The sequence below is a fragment of the Oryctolagus cuniculus genome, chromosome 6, assembly GCF_964237555.1.
Source record: "Oryctolagus cuniculus chromosome 6, mOryCun1.1, whole genome shotgun sequence".
Taxonomy (NCBI): Eukaryota; Metazoa; Chordata; class Mammalia; order Lagomorpha; family Leporidae; genus Oryctolagus; species Oryctolagus cuniculus.
This window is the reverse complement of record NC_091437.1, coordinates 127,680,048-127,700,059: the sequence shown is the minus strand read 5'-3', so window position 1 is coordinate 127,700,059 and position 20,012 is coordinate 127,680,048. Positions and strand designations below refer to the sequence as shown.

Sequence of the window (20,012 nt, the reverse complement as noted above, 5' to 3'; positions counted from 1 at the left end):
ATTCCAATAGTCTTTTTTCCCCCCTGGTTACGAATTTACTCAACACAAAGTAACCCACTGAAACTTGAGTGAGCCAGCCAGCCAATTCGGGAGAAATGTCTCCATGCAAATTGTTCCTTCCGGCAGACTGAAGGCCCGAGAGACTGTGTGGCCCTCAGCGGCTTTGTTGAGTTGCATTCTTGCTGACCCGCTCTGTGCTCAGGCATATAGACCTCCTTGGCCATGGTTCCCTTGCGTCTGGTTCTTCTGGAACGTGTGTGTGCCCTGGCTTCTTCCCAGGAGGGGAGGGCCCTCACAGCATTCCTCACCCCACCTGAGCTCCAGCCTGGAGGGAGGGCTCTTAGCCTGCAGGAAGAGCGTGTAGGCGCCGCTGTGTCCCTGGCCTGCCCTGCCTCCTTGCCATCACACCAGGGCGTCTTGCTTGCTTGCTCTGCCATTTGGACTTCAGTTCGCCTACCAGGGTCTGCCTCTTCCCTTAAGCTCCGCACCCAGTTCCTTTTGCTGCTTTAGCCATTGTGGTAACCTTACCACGAGATTTTCCATGGGTGTATTTTTTTTTTTTTTTTTTTTTGACAGGCAGAGTGGACAGTGAGAGAGAGAGACAGAGAGAAAGGTCTTCCTTTGCCGTTGGTTCACCCTCCAATGGCCGCCGCGGCCGGCGCGCTGCGGCCGGCGCACCGCGCTGATCCGATGGCAGGAGCCAGGAGCCAGGTGCTTTTCCTGGTCTCCCATGGGGTGCAGGGCCCAAGCACCTGGGCCACCCTCCACTGCACTCCCTGGCCACAGCAGAGGGCTGGCCTGGAAGAGGGGCAACCGGGACAGAATCCGGCGCCCCGACCGGGACTAGAACCTGGTGTGCCGGCGCCGCTAGGCGGAGGATTAGCCTAGTGAGCCGCGGCGCCGGCCTCCATGGGTGTATTGGCACAGAAAAACCAAGGACAAAACTGCAAGTTTTAAGTATAGTCAGGTTTATATTTCTTCATTTGAAGATTATGGTCTTTTTACGTTTTTGGTGTGAAAATCAAGAATAATGATTTTCTTTTGTCTTTTATCAAAGTAATGATGGTGCTTCTCTCATTTTTTTCTGTCTCCACTCCCATTTACTGATCTGTGAAATCCCAGAGTTGGAGAACTAGTGATCAAGGTTAAATTCAGATATAAGCAGTATAATTCAGATCTTTAAAAGATGTCTAACAATGGAGTGGCTGGAATTCACTTTTCAGGCTTAGTTTTCATCCACACAGAGATGGAGTGTGTGTGCTTCCTGCACCGGGAAGGCTGGTAGGAGTCTCAGGGCAGCCAGACTCCTGTTATCACCTGCAGCCCCAATGGGGTGTTGGGGGGTGAGAGGGAGAGGGAGGGGGAGAGGTAGAGAAAGAGAGAAGAGAAGAGAAGAGAATGGAATCAGGCTGGGTTGAGGTCACCGGCTTCTGCTAGGCTGTAGGGGCAATTTTTCCAGGCTTTTCTCTGCCATCGCCAGCCCAACACAGAGTATACGATCAGCCCACAGTGCAGCATGAGGAGGTGAAGACTGTTGGGCTCCTCCATCTTACCAAAGACACACAAAAGGTGCTTCCCTGTGACCTTGTTCAGGTGGCTTGCCACTGGCTTGCTCCAGGACCTGGAGAAGGGATTGGGGGTTGGAACCTTCTGGGTTCTCAGTTTGCTGGGTGGGGATCAGCGGCATGGAGACTAGCCCCCCCAGATGCTGGCACAAATAAACGAGCACCTTAAAACCCCCTTTCCAGCTGTACCCAAAGTGCAGCCTTTTCCCCAGTTAGAGCAGCTGCAGGTGGGACCACCATGTGATAGTTGGAATGTGCTGATGTCAGTATGAAACAGCGGGCACGTGAAGGAGTGGGTTAAGAGGTGGTGTCTAGTGTGTGTAGTGTGGTGTGATAGTTGTGAAACAGAGTTGAGGACTGACTGTGCTTAGGAAGGTGTGTGATGCTGGGGACCATGTTCTGTGGTCAGGAGTGGACTTGGTGCCTGTCTACCATCTCTGGGAGTATTTTATTTGGTGGTTAGAGTTACAGAGAGAGATTGTCCATCCACTGGTTCGCTCCCCAGATGACCACAACGGCCAGAGCTGGGCCAGGCCAAAGCCCATGTGGGATGCAGGCGCTGCAGGCAGTGGCTTAACTCACTGCGCCACAGTGCCAGCCTCAGACAGAAATATTTCTTTTTCTTTTTTCTTTTTTAAGGATTTGCTTTATTTATTTGAAAGGCAGAGTTAGAGACAGAAAGAGAGCACTGTGCTTCCATTCACTGGTTCATTCCCCAGATGGCTGCAACAGCAGAGATGGGTCAGGCTTCAGCCAGGAGCTTCATCCAGATCTCTTACATGGGTAGCAGGGTCCCAAGCACTTGGGCCATCTTCTGCTGCTTTCTCAGGTGCATTAGCAGGGAGCTGGACCAGAAGTGGAGCAGCCAGAACTTGAAATGGTACCCATATTTGATACTGATGTTGCAGGTGGCACCTTTACCCGCTTTGCCACAACACTGGCCTGCAGGAATCTTTCTTTGATATTTCTTGTACCAGAATGTTTCAGGGTACAGATTTTTATTTTTATCATTTTTAAAAAATTTGTTTGAAAGAGACAGATCTTGCATTTACTGGTTCACTACCCAAATGCCCTCAACAACCGAGGCCAGACCAGATTAAATCAAGGTTCTGAGAAATCAGTCCTGTTTTGCCAGGTAGGTGGCAGGTATGTACTTGAGACTTCCAGGATGTGTATTAGCAGTAAACTGGAATCAGAAGTGAAGCTGGGACTTGAACCCAGGCACTCTGATAGTGAGGCAATAGACTTAGGCAGTCTTGGCCTCTGCACCAAATGGATGCTCCTGGGCACAGATTTATTTATTTATTTATTTTAAAGAGTTATTTGAAGAGTCATGCAGAGAGAGAGGGGGAGACACACAGAGATTGTTCATCCACTGGCTCAGTCCCCAGATGGCTGACACAGCTGGTGCTGGGCTAGGCTGAAGCCAGGACCCGAACTTCGTCTGGGTATCCAATGTGGGTGGCAGGGGCCCAAGCACTGAGGCCATCCTCCACTACTTTCCCGTATCATCAGCAGCAGGGAGCTGGGTAGTTAAGCAGCTGAGACTTGACAGGGTGCTCATAGAGATGCCAGAGTCCCAGGTGGTGCCTTAACCTGCTGCGCCACAAGGCTGGGCCCTGGACAGAGATTTTTAATATGCACTATGTGTGTATTTGGAGAATACCTGGCTTCTTACATGAATGACGAGAGCTGAGTTGAGTTTTAACACATTTCTTGCTGGAGTCTATGGCTTAGTATGTGTGATACCCAAGTTTTACTGACCATTTTCTGTTGATTGTTACATGGATTATTAAGCTAAGATGTGGATAGGTAAAAATTGTGTTACCCTGTGTGGATGTGTGTCACTCCCCCATTCGCGGAGGAACGACACAGGACCCTGCGCTGTTCTTTTGTCTGCTCGGCTCTTCCCGGGTTTGCTGCTGGTTCTTCCCGGGTTGGCTGCCGACCCCTCCACCTCCGTGGAGGGGCGGCTCCCCCTGCCACTTTCCCCACTTCCGCGGGGAAGCGGCACACCGCCGGCCGGCTCTCTCGGGGGCTGCACAGGTGTTCCTTCAGATAGATGTTCCTGGTGCATGTTGTCTCCTCCTTTATAGTCCTCTTCCACCAATCCCAACTCTGCTACCCACACGCCGAGTACACTGCTCTCCTCCAATCAGGAGCAGCTCCTGCAGCTTGTCAAGTTGGTGAGAGGCAGCTGTGTAGAAGCTGTTTCCCTTCTCAGCGCCATATTGTGGGAGAGCAGATGCATAGAATAAGTCTTAATTCCAGTAACTTAGTCTAGTCTGAGTTGCTCCCCACAGATGTGTATTCAGAAGCTGGTGTGCTGTCTATTACAAGCTGTTCATTAATACGGTTTTTGAGTAAGGGCTGAGTTACTGAAATTTTTTTTTTTTAAATTCATTTGTTTATTTGAAAGGCAGAATTACAGAGAGAGAGAGAGAGGTCTTCCATCTGCTGGTTCACTCCCGAGAGAGAGAGAGAGAGGTCTTCCATCTGCTGGTTCACTCCCGAGAGAGAGAGAGAGAGAGGGAGAAGGAGAGACTGGAACTGGTGCCCATATGGGATGCCAGCATAGCAGGCGATGGCTTTATCCGCTACACCACAGCACTGGCCCCTGAATGTTGTGGTTTTTTTTTTTTCCCCCTATTTAAGTCATTTGGTTATGTGTTGTATGGGCAACTGTCCTAAAAGAAATGCGTATGTTCTTGTGATTCTTTCTTGATCTTCCCTATGGGGTGAGAAGGAAGACTTGGAGAGTTAATTGAGATTAGGATCAGAAATCTTTGCTGTCAGGGCCAGCCCTGTGGTGTAGTGGGCTAAGCCTCTGCCTGTGGCACCGGCATCCCATATGGGTGCTGGTTTGTGTCCCGGCTACTCCTCTTCCAATCCAGCTCTACTGTGAACTGGGAAAGCAGTGGAAGATGGCCCAAGTTCTTGGGCCCGGCACCCACATGGAAGACCCAGGAGAGGCTCCAGGCTTCTGATCGGCCCGGCTCTGGCCCTGGTGGCCATTTGGGGAGTGAACCAGCAGATGGAAGACCTTTCTGTCTCTCCCTCTCTCTGCAACTCCACCTCTCAAATCAGAATCTTAAAAAATTTTTTTTCCGCTGCCTCTGAAGTGATTTTGTATGAGTAATATATATTCTTTGGTGTTGGAACTATAGCCAAGGAAGCGGAGGGGCCAGGGTTGTGGTGCAGCGCGTTAAGCTGCCACCTGGGATGCTGGCATCCCTTAAGGGCACTGGTTCAAGTCTCTGCTGTTCCACTTCTGATCCAGCTCCCTGCTGAAGTGCCTGGGAAAGCAATGGAAGATGGTCTAAGTGCTGGGACCTCTACACCTATGGGGTAGACTTGGAAGAAGTTCCTGGCTCCTGGCTTTGGCTTGGCTCAGTCCTGGCTTTTGGGGCCATTTGGGGAGTGAACCAGTGGATTGGAGATCTCTGTCTCTTTATGTAGCTGTGCTTTTTAAGTAAGGAAATAGATAAATTGATTCTTCTAAAGGGTAGAATATAGAAAAAATTTTAAAAAGTGGTATAGTAGAAGATTTGCAAGTTTTATGCTGTGTTTAATTACTTAGAGTCTGTGTCCCTGCAGACAGAAATGTAAATGGCTAGATAGGAAAGATATTAAATGAGAGAAATACTGTAGAATTTTGTAGGAAGAAAATTAGGACTACCAGGACAGATTCAGAGAGGAGATAGTATTTGAACCGGGTATGAAATAAGTGCTGAAGGAAATGTACTGACCGCTAATGGTGCCACTTTTTGCCATTAGAAACATGAGGAGGCATACCTGGTTCCAGATAGGTGGAAACCATCACCTGGGAGAAGGTGGGATGGCAGAATTGGTTTTCTGTCCTTGATAATTGAAGCCCTTTGGAGATGTAGGTACACCTTAATTTTGTTTTTAAAGAAATTCGGCATGAAAGACCCATCAGATTTAATCCACTGAAGGGGGTGAGTCTGAACAGCAGCTGTGGCAAGCACGGTGCAAGCGGAGGGTTCCAGACTGAGCAGTCTGCCGTGAGTGCTGTCGCTGGCTGAGGATCAGTGCGAGGATGAACTAGCTTAGAGTTCTCATGTGAAATTTGGGGAAATTGAGCTTGAAATTATAGGGGGTTTCAAGAGCAGCAAAGAAATAATGTTAGCTTCCACCAGTACTGTTACACTTTGTTTTACTTTCTAGTCACATTAGTTTGCTCCTATCCTACTGTGCTTTGAAAAAAATTACAGTATCTGGATCTACAAAGTGATCTGTGCATTGAAAGGAGTAAAATAGGTTATTCCCTGGAATGGAGCATCAATCTTTGATGCAGGAGTACCAGGGTTGTCAGAGCTTATTGCTAACCTGTCCACTGTGTGTTGCAGCTACTTCACAAAGGCTTGCTTGTCTGCCCTTGAAAGAGATGAAATGCTGAGTTAGGAGATTGCTTTGTGTGTATGCTGTACTCTTCAAATTGTTTTCCATCATAACCACATGGAAAGAATTTGTCAGAAATGAAATTTGGTTAGCTCTAACTTGGGTTTCCTTTTATTTTAGAAGGAGGGAAATATTTTTGTTAATATTGCTGAGAGGACATAGAGTTAATCGCTTTAAAAAATTGTGAGCTTTCAGGCAAAGATCCTCTAAAGTAGATGGCATTCAGTGACTCCGTGCATTTGAATGGTCATTCTGTGATTTGTGTGTCGTCTGTGGAAAAGAAAACCAAATGTTCCTTAAGTATAGTTAATTTTTCTTGCTTGAAAATGTCTTTGTCACCATTATCTGTATCCATGTCAAGTAATTAATAAGGGGCTGGTATAGTCAAGATAACTGTCTTGACATTTGAAAGAATGATACATTTTGTATAAACTTAAGAACTGAATTTCAGAATTCTTTTAATTGATATTTGGGAAAATTTCTAAGTGTCTTTGTAAAATATAGATTAAAGTTTCAGATTGTGAAATAGATAAGCCATGGCATTAAGTGCTGTTTCTATATAGACATATTTATCCTTAACTGATATACATTCATAAGTATTTCAGAATGGGCTAGAACCATAGGTGACGGATAGTCCTTACCCGTGTACGTGAGAACTGGAGTGGGCTTCAGTGAGCCCTGTTAGAAGATGAGCTATGGCACAGTAGGTTAAGCTGCTGTATTCAATGTTGACATCCCCTGTGGGTGTTGGTTCATGTCCCCACTGCTCCAGTTTTGATCCAGCTTCCTGCTAATGCGCCTGAGAAAGCAGCAGAAGATAGCCCAAGTTCGTGGGCCTCTGCACCTATGTGGGAGAGCCAGAAGGTTCTGGCTTCGGATCAGACCAGCTGTGGCGCAGTAGGTTAAAGCCCTGGGCTGAAGTGCCGGCATCCCATTTGGGTGCCGGTTCTAGTCCTGGCTGTTCCACTTCCAGTCCAGCTCTCTGCCATGGTCTGGGAAAGCAGTAGGAGATGGCCCAAGGCTTTGGACCCCTGCACTCATGTGGGAAACCCAGAAGCAGCTCTTGGCTCCTGGGACTTCAGATCGGCTCAGCTCTGGCCATTGTAGCCATTTAGGGAGTGAACCAGTGGATGGAAGACCTTTCTTTCTCTTCCTCTCTCTGTATCTCTTTCAAATAAATTAAAAAAAAAAAAAAAAAAAAAAAAAAGAACCTAACAATGAGTAACTAATCATTAATTGATTAAATTGAGAGAGAGCCCACAAGCCCTTATGTCTGCTGGTTCACTTTGCAAATGCTGGCTATGGCCAGGGCTGGACCAACGTGGAAAGCCAGGAATCAGTATCACAATCTAGATCTCCCACGTGAGTAGCAGAAACCCAGTTACAGGACACTATCTGCTGCCTGCTGAGGTCTGCATTAGGAGGAAACTGGAATCCGAAGTTGGAGCAGGAATCAGACACGGGCCTTCTGATGTGGGATGCAGGTGTCTTTTTTTTTTTTTTTTTTTTTTTGTCTTGACAGGTAGAGATATAGACAGAGAGAGACACACAGAGAGAAAGGTCTTCCTTGCATTGGTTCACTCCCCAAATGGCTACAACAGCCAGCGCACTATGCTGATCCGAAGCAAGGAGCCAGGTGCTTCCTCCTGGTCTTCCTTGCTGGTGCAGGGCCCAAGCACTTGGGCCATCCTCCACTGCACTCCCGGGCCACAGCAGAGAGCTGGCCTGGAAGAGGAGCAACTGGGACTAGAACCCGGTGCCCACATAGGATGCTGGTGCCGCAGGCAGATTAACCAAGTGAACCATGGCGCCGGCCCCGCAAGTGCCTTAATCACTAGGCTAAATGTGTTTAAGATTGGAAAAATTTAATTGCTAGTAGGAGCATTTCCATTATCTCCTTAGTAGCCTGAAATAGGCCTTTAAGTTCTTGGATAATTAAATATTTTATAGCATTTTTGATATTCTCAACTTTCTAAATAACTTTTTAAATAACATCTGCATGGAGTGACATTTGGAGCCAAGGAAGCAGCATTTAATTTTAGTTTCATTTATTGTACAGTTTTGAAAAGGTCTTTGACAACTTGTATTTCACCTCAACACTGGGTATTTTGGAAACATTGTCCAGAGACAGTTTTGAGCCAGTACAAAAGGAATGAAAAGGAACGAGGTTAGGTTTATGTCAGTGGACGGAGTGTCAGAGTCAGAGTGTCAGAGGCAAAGCCTTTCTTTCCCAGCCTTTTCTCCTGCTGTAGCGCCAGCCTGGTAGAAGTTTCCATGAGCTAACTTGGGGTAAACGTGGCCTGGGAGGGCGAGTGAGCTCCTTCTGCTCCCAGTGTCCTGTTCATGAGGCAGTGCTCCGACCAAGTTGTGTCTTGTCGTGGGATGCAGGAGGGTGCTTCGTAAACAAGGAACGCAGTGAAAGGCTTGACTTCCCAGGACCCAGGAAAGTAAATGCAGCACCAGGCCATGAAAACGAAAGCGTATGATTTTAGTGAGGCCGAACGAATCACATGTGATCAGATGCTGTTTTTGGGACTGAGAAAAAAATATCATCAGCTAGTGTTAGTTTTCTTGGAAGATGAATAAAGTATCATTAGAAAGTTAACTATTCTGTGTGATTTGGTACTGGATAGTTACTGTGCATGATTGAAAAATGCCTCTCAGTGGTGTCAGGGGATAGAATTTAAGGGTAAGGTTAAAGGACAACTGGTGCCGATTTAGAATCTCTCTTACTGACAATTGGATTATTTGCCAGTAGATTAGGATTTACAGACTGCCGCAAATCATATAAACTAGCTTTGCCGTGATTTATTTTTGGAGCATGTGTGGTACTTTCAATGTCAGTACAGATGATTGAAATTTTATTTCATTCCTTCTGTCACTCTAGAGAGCAGAATTCGTGGCATTCTGTAAAAGTTTCTAAAGATCAGGTAGTTGTTTGGACTCTTAAATATCTACATTTGCTTACATGTTAACATTATACAGCTACTTCTTAGGCTGACTAAGTGCCCAGGCTGATTTAGTCTTCTCTGTTCAAGAGTGTTTAAGAATGAGGGAAGCAGCTAAATCGTGAGAGACAGCAAGTTCATAGTTCTCTGTGTGTAAGCTGTTGAGATTTTAGTTTGGTGTCACAAGGCCTGTAAACAACTTGCCAAGTAATTTGGCTTTTGGACTTTGCCTACCCCATTCTGTTAAGTTCTTAATAGACCTGTGTTACTTGAGTATTTTCATTTTATGATTCCATGTCTGTTTAGAAGTCTCTTTTGGTATAGATAGCACATTTCTTATAAATGAGCTTTCCATTGGGTGTACACTTTAGAAGCCTTTCCCTCATCTGTAAAGTGGATTTAATATTATTACTACTGAAATTGTTATTGCGGTGGTAAGGAGAAGAAACTGCAATTAGCTTCTGACCTTTTTAGGACAGAAGTGAAAGAGAATATTTAAAAAAATGTTTCCATGCAATTTTTTTGTGTGCTCCTATTTGAAATCACCAAAAAAATGATACAGGTATGTGTAGGAACTATTTTATTTACAAAAGATCTGTACATGTGGTTTATTAATGTTTTGTTTTGTTTTTAAAGGTTACGGGAAGTTTCAGAGAAACTGAATAAATATAATTTAAACAGGTAAGAGCTTTAAGATAACTTAATTTTCTCACAAAGACTGAATTTTGCCTTATTAGGAAAAAGAACTCAGCAAGTGACCCAGTATGATTAATATGAACATGATTATGATCAGGTTAAGAATCATTTAATCTGTCAACCTTTTGTGAATTGAGTTCACGTGGATATGGTTTCATCAGAATGAATTAAAAATCTGCATAACAGGGAGCCCAGGGATTTAGGGGGATATTATAATTGTTTTTCAATTGTTGCTTAAAAATACATAAACACTAGTTTTATAAAAATAGATTTTGCCAGCTATTTTTTCTTTAATTGGATTTTTAAACAAGTAATGACATATCTATCATTTAAAAATAATTTTACTTCTTTTTATTCCTCAGCCACCCCCCTTTGAATGTATTGGAACAGGCTACTATTAAACAGTGTGTGGTGGGACCAAATCATGCCGCCTTTCTTCTTGAGGTAAGTTATCTGCTCTGAGGTAGAGAAATGGGGGCGGGAGGGGGGGCAACAGTTACAGTACAATTGTGCAATACTTCTTTTGTAACCAAGGAAAACAGTAGCTACTGCTAAGAGTTATTTTCATTATCTCCCAGTTCTCTTTTCTTGTGTGTATTTCCTGGCTCAGAGGAAGCCTAAATGATTTCCTAGTACTTGAAACTAGACAGTAACAGAAGGAGGAGGCACCTGTTACTTTCTCTGTGAGTCCTGTCAGTTTGAGATGTTACAGATTATTTTCTGGTGGTTGCTTGATAATGTGCGTCCTGTTTCCCAACTGAGGTGTGAGTACTTTCTAGAAGAGACCTTATTTGTTGTTTTCTGAATTGACAGTGGTATGCTCAGAATCTGTTTGAATAAAGTCACATTTTAATACACACGTTTACTTTGAGAATTTCTTTTATTTCCCTTGCTTTTAGGATGGTAGAGTTTGCAGGATCGGTTTTTCAGTACAGCCAGACAGATTGGAATTGGGTAAACCTGATAATACTGATGGGTAAGACATGACCTTTCTATTTAATGCAGCATGTATCCAGCTCTCAGAATGTATTATGTTTAAGTTTTGCTTTGGTAGCCCTCAAATAAAAATCATGACAGAAAATGAAATGATTAAAATAGAGTGAAATGGTTAGTTTGTAGTTCAAATTTAAACTAAAAAAAAAAAATTTATTTATTTATATATTTGAGAGGCAGCGTTCAACAGTGAGAGGAGGTAAGATAGAGAGAAAAGAGAGATCTTTCCATTTGCTAGTTCGCTTACCAAATGGACCAGGCCGAAGCCAGGAACTTCATCCTTGTCTCCCCTGCAGGTACAGAGGCCCAAGTACTTGGGTCATCTTCCACTGCTTTCCCAAGAGCATTAAAGGGGAACTGGATCAGAAGTGGAGTGCCTGGGAATCAAACCAGTGTTGTAGGCAGGAACTGAACCTGATACACAGTAATGCTGGTCCCATGATATTAATTTTTAAACAGTCAATGCTTTGCAGCCAAAACATTAACGTTAACATTAAAAGTAGCAGAGGAATGAATTATCACGTAACAGAAACAGGTTCCCAGAAGAATAATAATATGTATTTCATAGGTCCTGAGTTAAATATGCCGCTGGACTGAAACGATTTTATAGATCCTGTTTTCTTCCCTTTAATATTTCCAAGTCATTAACTCAATTTGAAAGCAACAGAGATCTTTTAAGAATTTTGGTCATAAGGAGCCAGCCCTGTGATGCTGGCATCCCATTTTGGAGTACCAGCTACGTGGTGGTTTCCAGTCAGGCTCTCTGCTAATGTGCCAGGGAAGGTAGTGGATGATGGTCCCAGTGCTTTGGGCCCCTGCCATCCATGTGGGAGACCCAGCCTGGCCCAGCTCTGATGTGGCCATTTCAGGGGAGTGAACCAGTGAATGGAAAATCTCTATCTCTCAACATTCTGGCTTTAAAAATTGAAAAATAAGAATCAAACATACAATTTGTGTGTGACTAAATGGACCAAGATGAAATACAAATGTAATTGCTACTTTAATAAGTGTATTTAAAATTTTTTTTTTTTTTTTTGATCCTTAAAAATTATAATATGTGAAAAAGGATGCTTAATATTGTTTGATAAGTCTCGGTTGGCTTTTTTTTTTTTAAAGGAAAATATGATAAATTTTAAAACTTTATAGAAAAATGTTAGCTTTAACATTTATTTGCAGTGGACATGTGAAAGTCAAGGTTTGTTTCTAAGCAGTTTGGTGCTGTTTGTGATTATTCCACCTCTTTTTTTTTTCCTTAGGTCAAAGTTGAACAGCAACTCGGGGGCTGGGAGGACTTCAAGGCCTGGTAGGACAAGTGACTCCCCGTGGTTTCTCTCAGGTTCTGAGACTCTGGGCAGGCTGGCAGGCAACACCCTGGGGTAAGTCTTGGCCACTGTTCAGTCTGTGCTGTTGTTCTGTGAGAGTGCTTTCTTCTGACTGACCTTTAGGCTTACCAAGGGCTAGGGTGAGGCAACTCCACTGAACTCTGGGCAGGGAGCACTTGGTGCTCACAGTGAGCTGCCATGATAAAGAACCCACAGGGGCTGGTGCTGGTGCAGAGGATTAAAGCCCTGGTCTGCTGCGCTGGCATCCCAAATGGGTGCCAGTTCAAGTCCTGGCTGCCCCACTTCCAATCCAGCTCCCTGCTAAGGTACCTGAGAAAGCAGCAGACGAAGGCCAAAGTGCTTGGGCCCTTATGCCCAGGTGGGAGACCTAGATGAAGCTTTTGGCTCCTGGCCCAGCCCTGGTCATTGCAGACATTTAGGGAGTGAACCAGTGGCTGGATGACCTTTCTCTCTCTGTATCTCTCCTTTCAGATAAATATAATACATATTTATTTATTTTTAAAAGATTTATTTATTTGTTTGAAAAGCAGAGTTACAGAGAGGTAGAGGTAGAGGCAGAGAGAGAGAGAGAGAGAGAGAGAGAGAGAGAGAGAGGTCTTCCATCTGCTGGTTCTCTCCCTAAATGGTCACAAATGGCCAGAGCTGAGCCAATCCAAAGCCAGGAGCCAGGAGCTTCTTCTGGCTCTCCCACGTGATTGCAGGGGCCCAAGAACTTGGGCCATCTTTTATTGCTTTCCCAGGCCGTAGCAGAGAGCTGGATCAGAGAGGAGCAGCCAGGACTAGAACCGGCACCCATATGGGATGACGGCACTGCAGGTGGTGGCTTCACCTGCTGTGCCACAGCGTTGCCCCCAATAAAATAAGTTTTAAAAAAAACTAAAGATCACAAGGCTTTACAAAAATAATGCATATAGAGTAATTATGACTAATCGAGGTCCTTGAACTTTAAAAATGTATAGAGGTAGATATTTGACCTAGCATTGAGCTGGATGCCCTAGTCCTACCTGTACTCCTGGTCCCAGCTTCCTGATTGTGCAGACCCTCAAGGAAGTAGGTCATAGTCACTGCCACTCATGTGGAAGACCCGGGTTGAATTCCTGGTTATTAGGTTGTGGGCATCTGGGGAGTGAACCAGCAGATAGAAGCTCTGTTTGTCTCTTTGCCTCTTTAAATGAATGAATGAATGAATGAATGAATGTCATGGGGCCAATGTTGGGTCATCTCATCTGGGTACTGGTTTTAGTTTCGGCTGCTCCACTTCCCATCCAGCTCCCTGCTAGTGCACCTGGGAGAGCAGCAGAAGATGGCCCAAGTGCTTGGGCCTCTGCCACTCATGTGGCATCTTAAATGAAGTTCCAGGCTCATGGCTTTGCCTGTCCCAGCCCCGGCTGTTGTGGCCATTTGGGGAATGGAAGATCTCTCTCTATCGCTCCTCCCCCGTAACTACCTTTCAAGTACATAAATTGGTGAAAAATATGTTTATCATGTCCCTTGTCGTGCTGTGCATCTCATTTAAAATTTTAAATAATTCCATCTTTGATCACCTTTCAAAACTTAGATGAAAAAACTTTGCTAAAGTTATAAACTGGCAAACTAAAGAAACCATACACAAAGTTCAAGCCAGATGTTTTTATTCCTTTTATACTTTGATCCTCGAATGGCCATATTTTCTGAAATACCTCGTTAATGAATGATTATAACTAATGCTAATCCAGTCAAAGTATGTGTTTAAAGGATGATTAGGAAGATAACTAGAAGCAGTTGAAATGATTTCAAAATATAATGAAGGAAGTTTTTTTGTGGAGATTATGAATTGATATCTGAAAGTTGGATTAAAAGATTGGTATCCCAGAGTGCTTTCTTTGTTTGCTTTTGTGTTCTTATGCTGAAATTAATTTGGGTTGTGAGGAAGGTCACTAGGGTGACTGTATCCTGTAGCTCATTAAATATAGCTCTGGCCTTCATGAAAATGTCATATCTACTTTAAATGGCCTCATGAAAATGTGATAGCAAATGAAGATTTGTATTTGATAAACCTGGGAAAACCTGATTATACTTAAGAAAGAATAACTATTACCTATCATGCTGTGTAAAATCATACTTGAAGGAAACTTTTTCATTTTTTGTTTGGTTCACGAGTCAGCAGAGTATTAGCTTTGGGCCAAATCCAGCCCCTCGTGTTTGCTCTGAAATGTAGCCATGCTCCGTCTGTGGCTGCTTCTCTGCTCTCGAGGCAGAGGTAAGTAGTGGCCCCACACTGCTTAGCTCCCAAATCCCAGTGTATGATCTGTTTGGCCTTTTATAGTAAAAGTTGTCTGATCCCGGGTTCAGTTTTATCAGTTTCAGTAGTGGCATTTTTTACTATCTTTATACTCTGGTTTTTTTTGTTTGTTTGTTTGTTTTGTTTTTTAATCTAGCTTCTCATTTTGAAATAATTGTCCAAAACATTAGAACTCTTTTCAGTCAGCTTCCTCAGATGGCAACATCTTCTGTAACTATATTATTAAAACCAAGAAATTCACGTTGCTCATTGCTTAGTCTACAGAGGTGGTTGCAGTTTTGCCCTTTGTGCCCCTAATCCACTTCCTCTGGTCCAGAACTCAGTCCAGGATCCCTGCTGCATTTAGTTGTCATGTTTCTTTAGTTGCCTCCAATTTGGGACAGTTTTTCAGTCCTTTTTAGTCTTTGCAGACCCTGTGAGTTTGAAAAATTGATTATTATTTTGTAAAATGTTTAGATATATCTGTCAGTTCCTCCTGATTAAGCTTAGTTTTGACAAGAATATCAGTGAAGTGGGACTGGCATTGTGTAATGTCCTGTTTCTCATTGTACTTTTACTCACTGGCTTTAGATTTTTTTTGTCTGAATCATTAACTATTGTGTTGGCCAAATGAAAATTTAAAAGAAAATTTCCTTTATTTTCTACCCATTAATTGGCATTTGTAAGAAACAACTTTGTTTTCTGATTCTTAGTCCATTTTTTTAAAAAGGATTTATTTATTTTATTTGAAATGAGTTACAGATACAAATAAATAACTTGAGTAAGACAGTGAGAAAGAGAGAGAGAGAGAGAGGTCTTTCATCCTTTGATTTGACCCCAAATGGTCGCAGTGACCAGGGATGGGCCAAGCCGATTGATACCAAGAGCCAGGAGCTTCTTCTGGGTCTCCCATGTGGGTGCCCCAAGTACCTGGGCCATCTTCTGCTGCTTTCCCAGGCTCATTAGCAGGGAGCTGGATCTGAAGTGGAGCAGCTGGGACTTGAATTGGCATCCTTATGGGATGCGAGTGCCGCAGGTAGTGGCCAAACTCACTATGCCACAGCTTCAGCCCTATTTCTTTTTCTAGTTAAACATTTGTGTCATTAGTCTCAATGCATATTTGTTTTATTCTGTGGTTTATAACCCATTACTGTTAATACCTAGATTTATTTTGGCTATGTTTAAAAGTTATTTATTTGCTGCTCACTAGGCTAATCTTCCACCTGTGGCGCCGGCACCCTGGGTTCTAGTCCCGGTTGGGGTGCCAGTTCTGTCCCAGTTGCTCCTCTTCCAGGCCAGCTCTCTGCTGTGGTCCGGTGTGGGGAGCAACTGGGAGCAACTCGGACTAGACTAAGTTACTGGAATTAAGACTTATTCTATGCATCTGCTCTCCCACAATATGGCGCTGGGAGAGGAGGAAACAGCTTCTACCCAGCTGCCTCTCACCAACTTGACAAGCTGCAGGAGCTGCTCCTGATTGGAGGAGAGCAGTGTACTTGGCGTGTGGGTAGCAGAGTTGGGATTGGTGGAAGAGGACTATAAAGGAGGAGAGAGACAATATGCACGAGGAACATCTATCCGAATAACACCTGAGCAGCCCCCGAGAGAGCCGGCCGGGGGTGTGCCGCTCCCCTGCGGAAGTGGGGAAAGTGGCAGGGGGCCCGCCCCTCCACGGAGGTGGAGGGACGGTAGCCAACCCGGGAAGAACCAGCAGCAAACCCGGGAAGGGCCGAGCAGATAAAAGAACAGCACAGGGTCATGTGTCGTTCCTCCACGAAGACAGGGAGCGACAGTCCGGGAGTGCAGTGGAGGATGGCCCAAGTGCTTGGGCCCTGCACCCGCATGGGAGACCAGGAGGAAGCTCCTGGCTCCTGGCTTTGGATCGGTCATTTGGGGGGTGAACCAACGGAAGGAAGACCTTTCTCTCTGTCTCTCTCTCTTTCTCACTGTCTTACTCAAGTTATTTATTTGAATGGCAGAGAGGCACATCGAGATCTTCTGTCTGCTGGTTCACTCCCCACATGATCTGAACACAGGATGCCCAGTGTTCACAATAGCCAGAGCTCAGACTGGGTCTTCCATGCGGATGGCAGAGATCCAGTACCAGAGCCATCAGCTGCTTCATCGCAGGGTGTGCCTTAGCAGGAAGCTGGATTGGAAACAGAGTGGAAACTCCGCCCCAGGCACTCGGATATGGGATGCAGGCATCTATGTTGCTACAACAAATGCCTGCCCGTGACCCCTGGATTTAAATTTTTTTATCTTATCAAACCTGAATATAACCATTTATAGTAGAATGTGTGAGACTGACTTAAATACAGCAGTGGAAACTTTGAAATAAATGAACAATCTTCAAAAAACTAAAATACAGAGGGATTCATCACATTTTGAATCTCCCACACTCATATTTTGTCACACTCCCCTTGTTCTTTCTGTCTTTTCCTGCTACCCCTTTCATCCATACATCAGAACAGACTACAAACTTTCTATACATCAGAACAGACTACAAACTTTCTTTAATGCTGTGTTTATGAATTGTAATATTGAGAAACGTCAGAGTGCTTTGTAAGGCAGGATGTCATTTGTTAGCTGTTATTTTGATTTGCAGAAATTAAATAGTGTGAGAACTTATAGGTTGATTGTCTCTTTTGGGTTCCATGAAAATTCTGTTTCTGGATGGTGACATTGTGACCAAGTTATTTTGTGAATCAAGAAATTTTAGAGTCAAATGTTTGCCTTCCTGATAAATTTTCTTTTTTCTTATTTATACAGTGGTCCCCACCCCAATTATTCTGCATCGATTACATTAAACTTGAAGAAATTTGTATTAGAAAATCTAGGATAGGTATATCTTGAATCCCAAAAGTGGACGCTTTAACCACAAATGTACCAGATACAGTCGTATATGAAAGAGACTTTTCCCACAGACTTTATTTTTCAAGATTCATTCATTTATTTGTTTGAACGTCAGAGAGTTAAGAAGCAGAGGCAGAGAGAGATATCTTCCATCCACTGGTTCCCTCCACTAAATGGCCATAACAGTGGGAGCCGGGCTAATCCAAAGCCAGGAGCTTTTTTTCTCCGTGTGTCTCACGCCGGGGTGGCGGGGTGGTGGTCGTGGTGCAGTCCAAGCACTTGGGTCATCTTCTGCTTTTCTAGGCCATAGCAGAGAGCTGGATCAGAAGAGGAGTAGCTGGGACTCAAACCAGTGGGCCATATGGGATGCCAGCATTGCAGGCAGTGGCTTTACCCGATACACCACAGCGCTGGTCTTCCCACAGACAGAACCCCACCCATTGCTTACTTTGAAAGAGTTATTCTGAATTGGGGTAACTAGTGTGTATTTAAAGATTTTGGAATAATTGGATTTCTGTCCTCTGTCACCATGGGTAATTGAGAGCTGAGCATGTAGTTTGACTCCAGCATTCTTAGGAATATTTGGCAGTTTTAGTGTTTTCCCTTTGGGGATTTTGCTAACTGGCAGGGTTGGGTGCTGAAGATTTCTAGCCACTGCTGTTTTCTTCTTTAATAATGTAATAATTATCAAATTCATCCTGGGAGATATTTCAAAAATCTCATAACCATGTTTTTGCAAACCACGTGAAGGATAAGAGTACCACATTTATTTGAAGAGTAGGAGTCATTAATAATTAGGTTAAAATGGAGCTGTTAGTATCTAAAGTCCCCTTTGTAATTTCTCATCACTCGAAGTAATAGGTGCTGTATATAAATTACTTTTCTTTGATTTGATTTTCTTTTCTTTGATTTGAGCTCATCTGCCTTTAATTAGTACAGGAGCTAATTAATTACAGAAGGTAGTAATTAGTACAGGATTTGCAATGCAGAGGCCAAGCAGGTACTTGGAAATTGCAGATAGTTGAGGTTGGTTATGGGGTGATATGGTAGGCAGGAGGATGCCCCAAGGAGACAGCTGATAGACTGATTGCTGCCACACTGGCAACTGTTGACAAATCCAAATCAAGCCTGTGTACCTCTGTACCTTTTAAGAAAATCTGCTAAAAATTCAAAAAGGGAAAAAAAAAAAAAAAAAAAAAAAAAAAACAAGCAAACCTGCAAATAGGCAATTTTTTTGTGTAATCTTTTGCTTAAATGTTGGATGTAATTAATGTTTTCATGGAAATAAATATGCTTATTTATATAGTCACACTTGTTAGTCATACATGTAATGTGTGTGTATACATGCATGCTTTGTGTACGTCTATTTCTAAAATAAACTTCTATTTTAGGATAGTTGCAGATTGACTGAAAAATTACCAAGTACTGAAAATCTCCCATGTACCCTGTATCTAGTTTTTGCTAGTATCAACATTTTATATTAGTATGGTACTTTTATTTCAATGAATGGAATATTTATATGTTATTCTACACTATTATTGTTTTAAAGATTTGTTTTATATAGTTGAAAGGCATAGAGAGGGAGAAAGATCCTTTTTATCTGCTGATTCATTACCCAAATGGCTGCACTGGCCCTGGGCTGGGCCAGGCTGAAGCCAAGAGCCTGGAACTCCATTCTGGTCTCCCAAGTAGTTGGCAAGGGCCCACATACTCAGTGCATTCTGCTGCTTGCCCATGTGCGTTATCAGGGAGCTGGATTGGAAGCAGGGCAGCCAGGAATTGACCAGTGCTCTGACATGGGATGCCAGTGTCACAGACGGTGGCCTAACCCACAACATTAGCCCCATTTACACATGGATGTTACCTGAAGTCACCGGGCACTTAGATTTCTTTTATGTTTTTTTTAAAAACCTGGTTTCCATTTTTTCCTTTCCAGGATGCCATCTAGATTCCATTACACTTACTCATCATTTCTCTTTAGGTTCCTCTTGACTGTGTCAGTGTCTCAGCTTTTTCTTTGTTTTGATGACATGTACTTCTCAGACCAACCAGGTGTACAGGCAAGACTTGACCTATTGGGCTTATGTTTGTAAGCTGTGGACTAATTCCCTGCCAGGTGTGATTTGCTCAGTTGATTGTGAATCACTCTGTACCTTGAGTGTTATATAATAGGCTCAGAATTGTAGGATTAATCTAATAAGCAAAACAAAGTAGTATTTGGTTTTCCCTGTGTTTTTATTCAACATTAAAAGATATTTATCTCAGGGTATGCAGTTGGCCACATAGTTAAGAAGCCTGGTGTCCCCCATCTGAATGCTTAGCTTCAACTCTTGACTCTTGCCCCTGATTCTAGCTTCTTGCCAGTGCAGCCCCTGGGAAGCAGGTGATGGATGGCTTAAGTAATTGAGTCCCTGTCCCTAACCTGAATTGAGTTCCCAGCTACCAGCTTCCACCTTATCCTAGCATGGAGTGTTGTGGATATTTGGAGATTGAACTTGCAAATAGGAGCTCTCTGCCTGTCCTTTTGTTTGTGTGTTTGTCTGTCTCTGCCTCTGAAATAAAGAAAAAATTATATATCCCATTATAATTATAGAGGGAAGCACTGATTACAGTAGTTGTCTTTAGCGACCACCAAGAGCCTCTGTTAGTACTATCTGTTTAACACATGAATCTTCAGATAGTGAGCTTTCGAGGAATGTTTAGGAACACAGTGTTTAGGTATGTGGCTTTGTAGGTGGTTTGGATTCTTATAGGAGAAACACTGCATAGAAGGTGAGTGGAAAAAAATGTTTTACAGTAACAATCAAATGGGCAAAGCCAGAGATATTTTGACAATTTTCTTTCAACAAATTCATTTTGAGATTTGTGTAGCAAAGATTGCAAACTGACAGATGGTGGTCTTGTAATGGATTAAAACAAGCAGAGCTTA

General features: G+C 43.5%; 1 protein-coding gene across 9 annotated transcripts in view; it reads left to right on the top strand.

Annotated features, from left to right (window-relative positions):
* The window catches only part of UBR5 (ubiquitin protein ligase E3 component n-recognin 5), a 157,657-nt gene that overhangs the window by 36,509 nt on the left and 101,136 nt on the right, over positions 1–20,012 (top strand). For all 9 annotated transcript variants that reach the window (XM_070075377.1, XM_070075376.1, XM_070075375.1 and 6 more), the window contains exons 2-5: positions 9,572–9,616; positions 9,994–10,075; positions 10,531–10,607; positions 11,881–12,000. Coding sequence is in view for 7 of the 9 variants with exons in the window: in XM_070075375.1 (XP_069931476.1) it covers positions 9,572–9,616; positions 9,994–10,075; positions 10,531–10,607; positions 11,881–12,000 (324 nt within the window). In the remaining 2 variants the exon portion in view is untranslated. The remainder of the gene's footprint in view (positions 1–9,571; positions 9,617–9,993; positions 10,076–10,530; positions 10,608–11,880; positions 12,001–20,012) is intronic.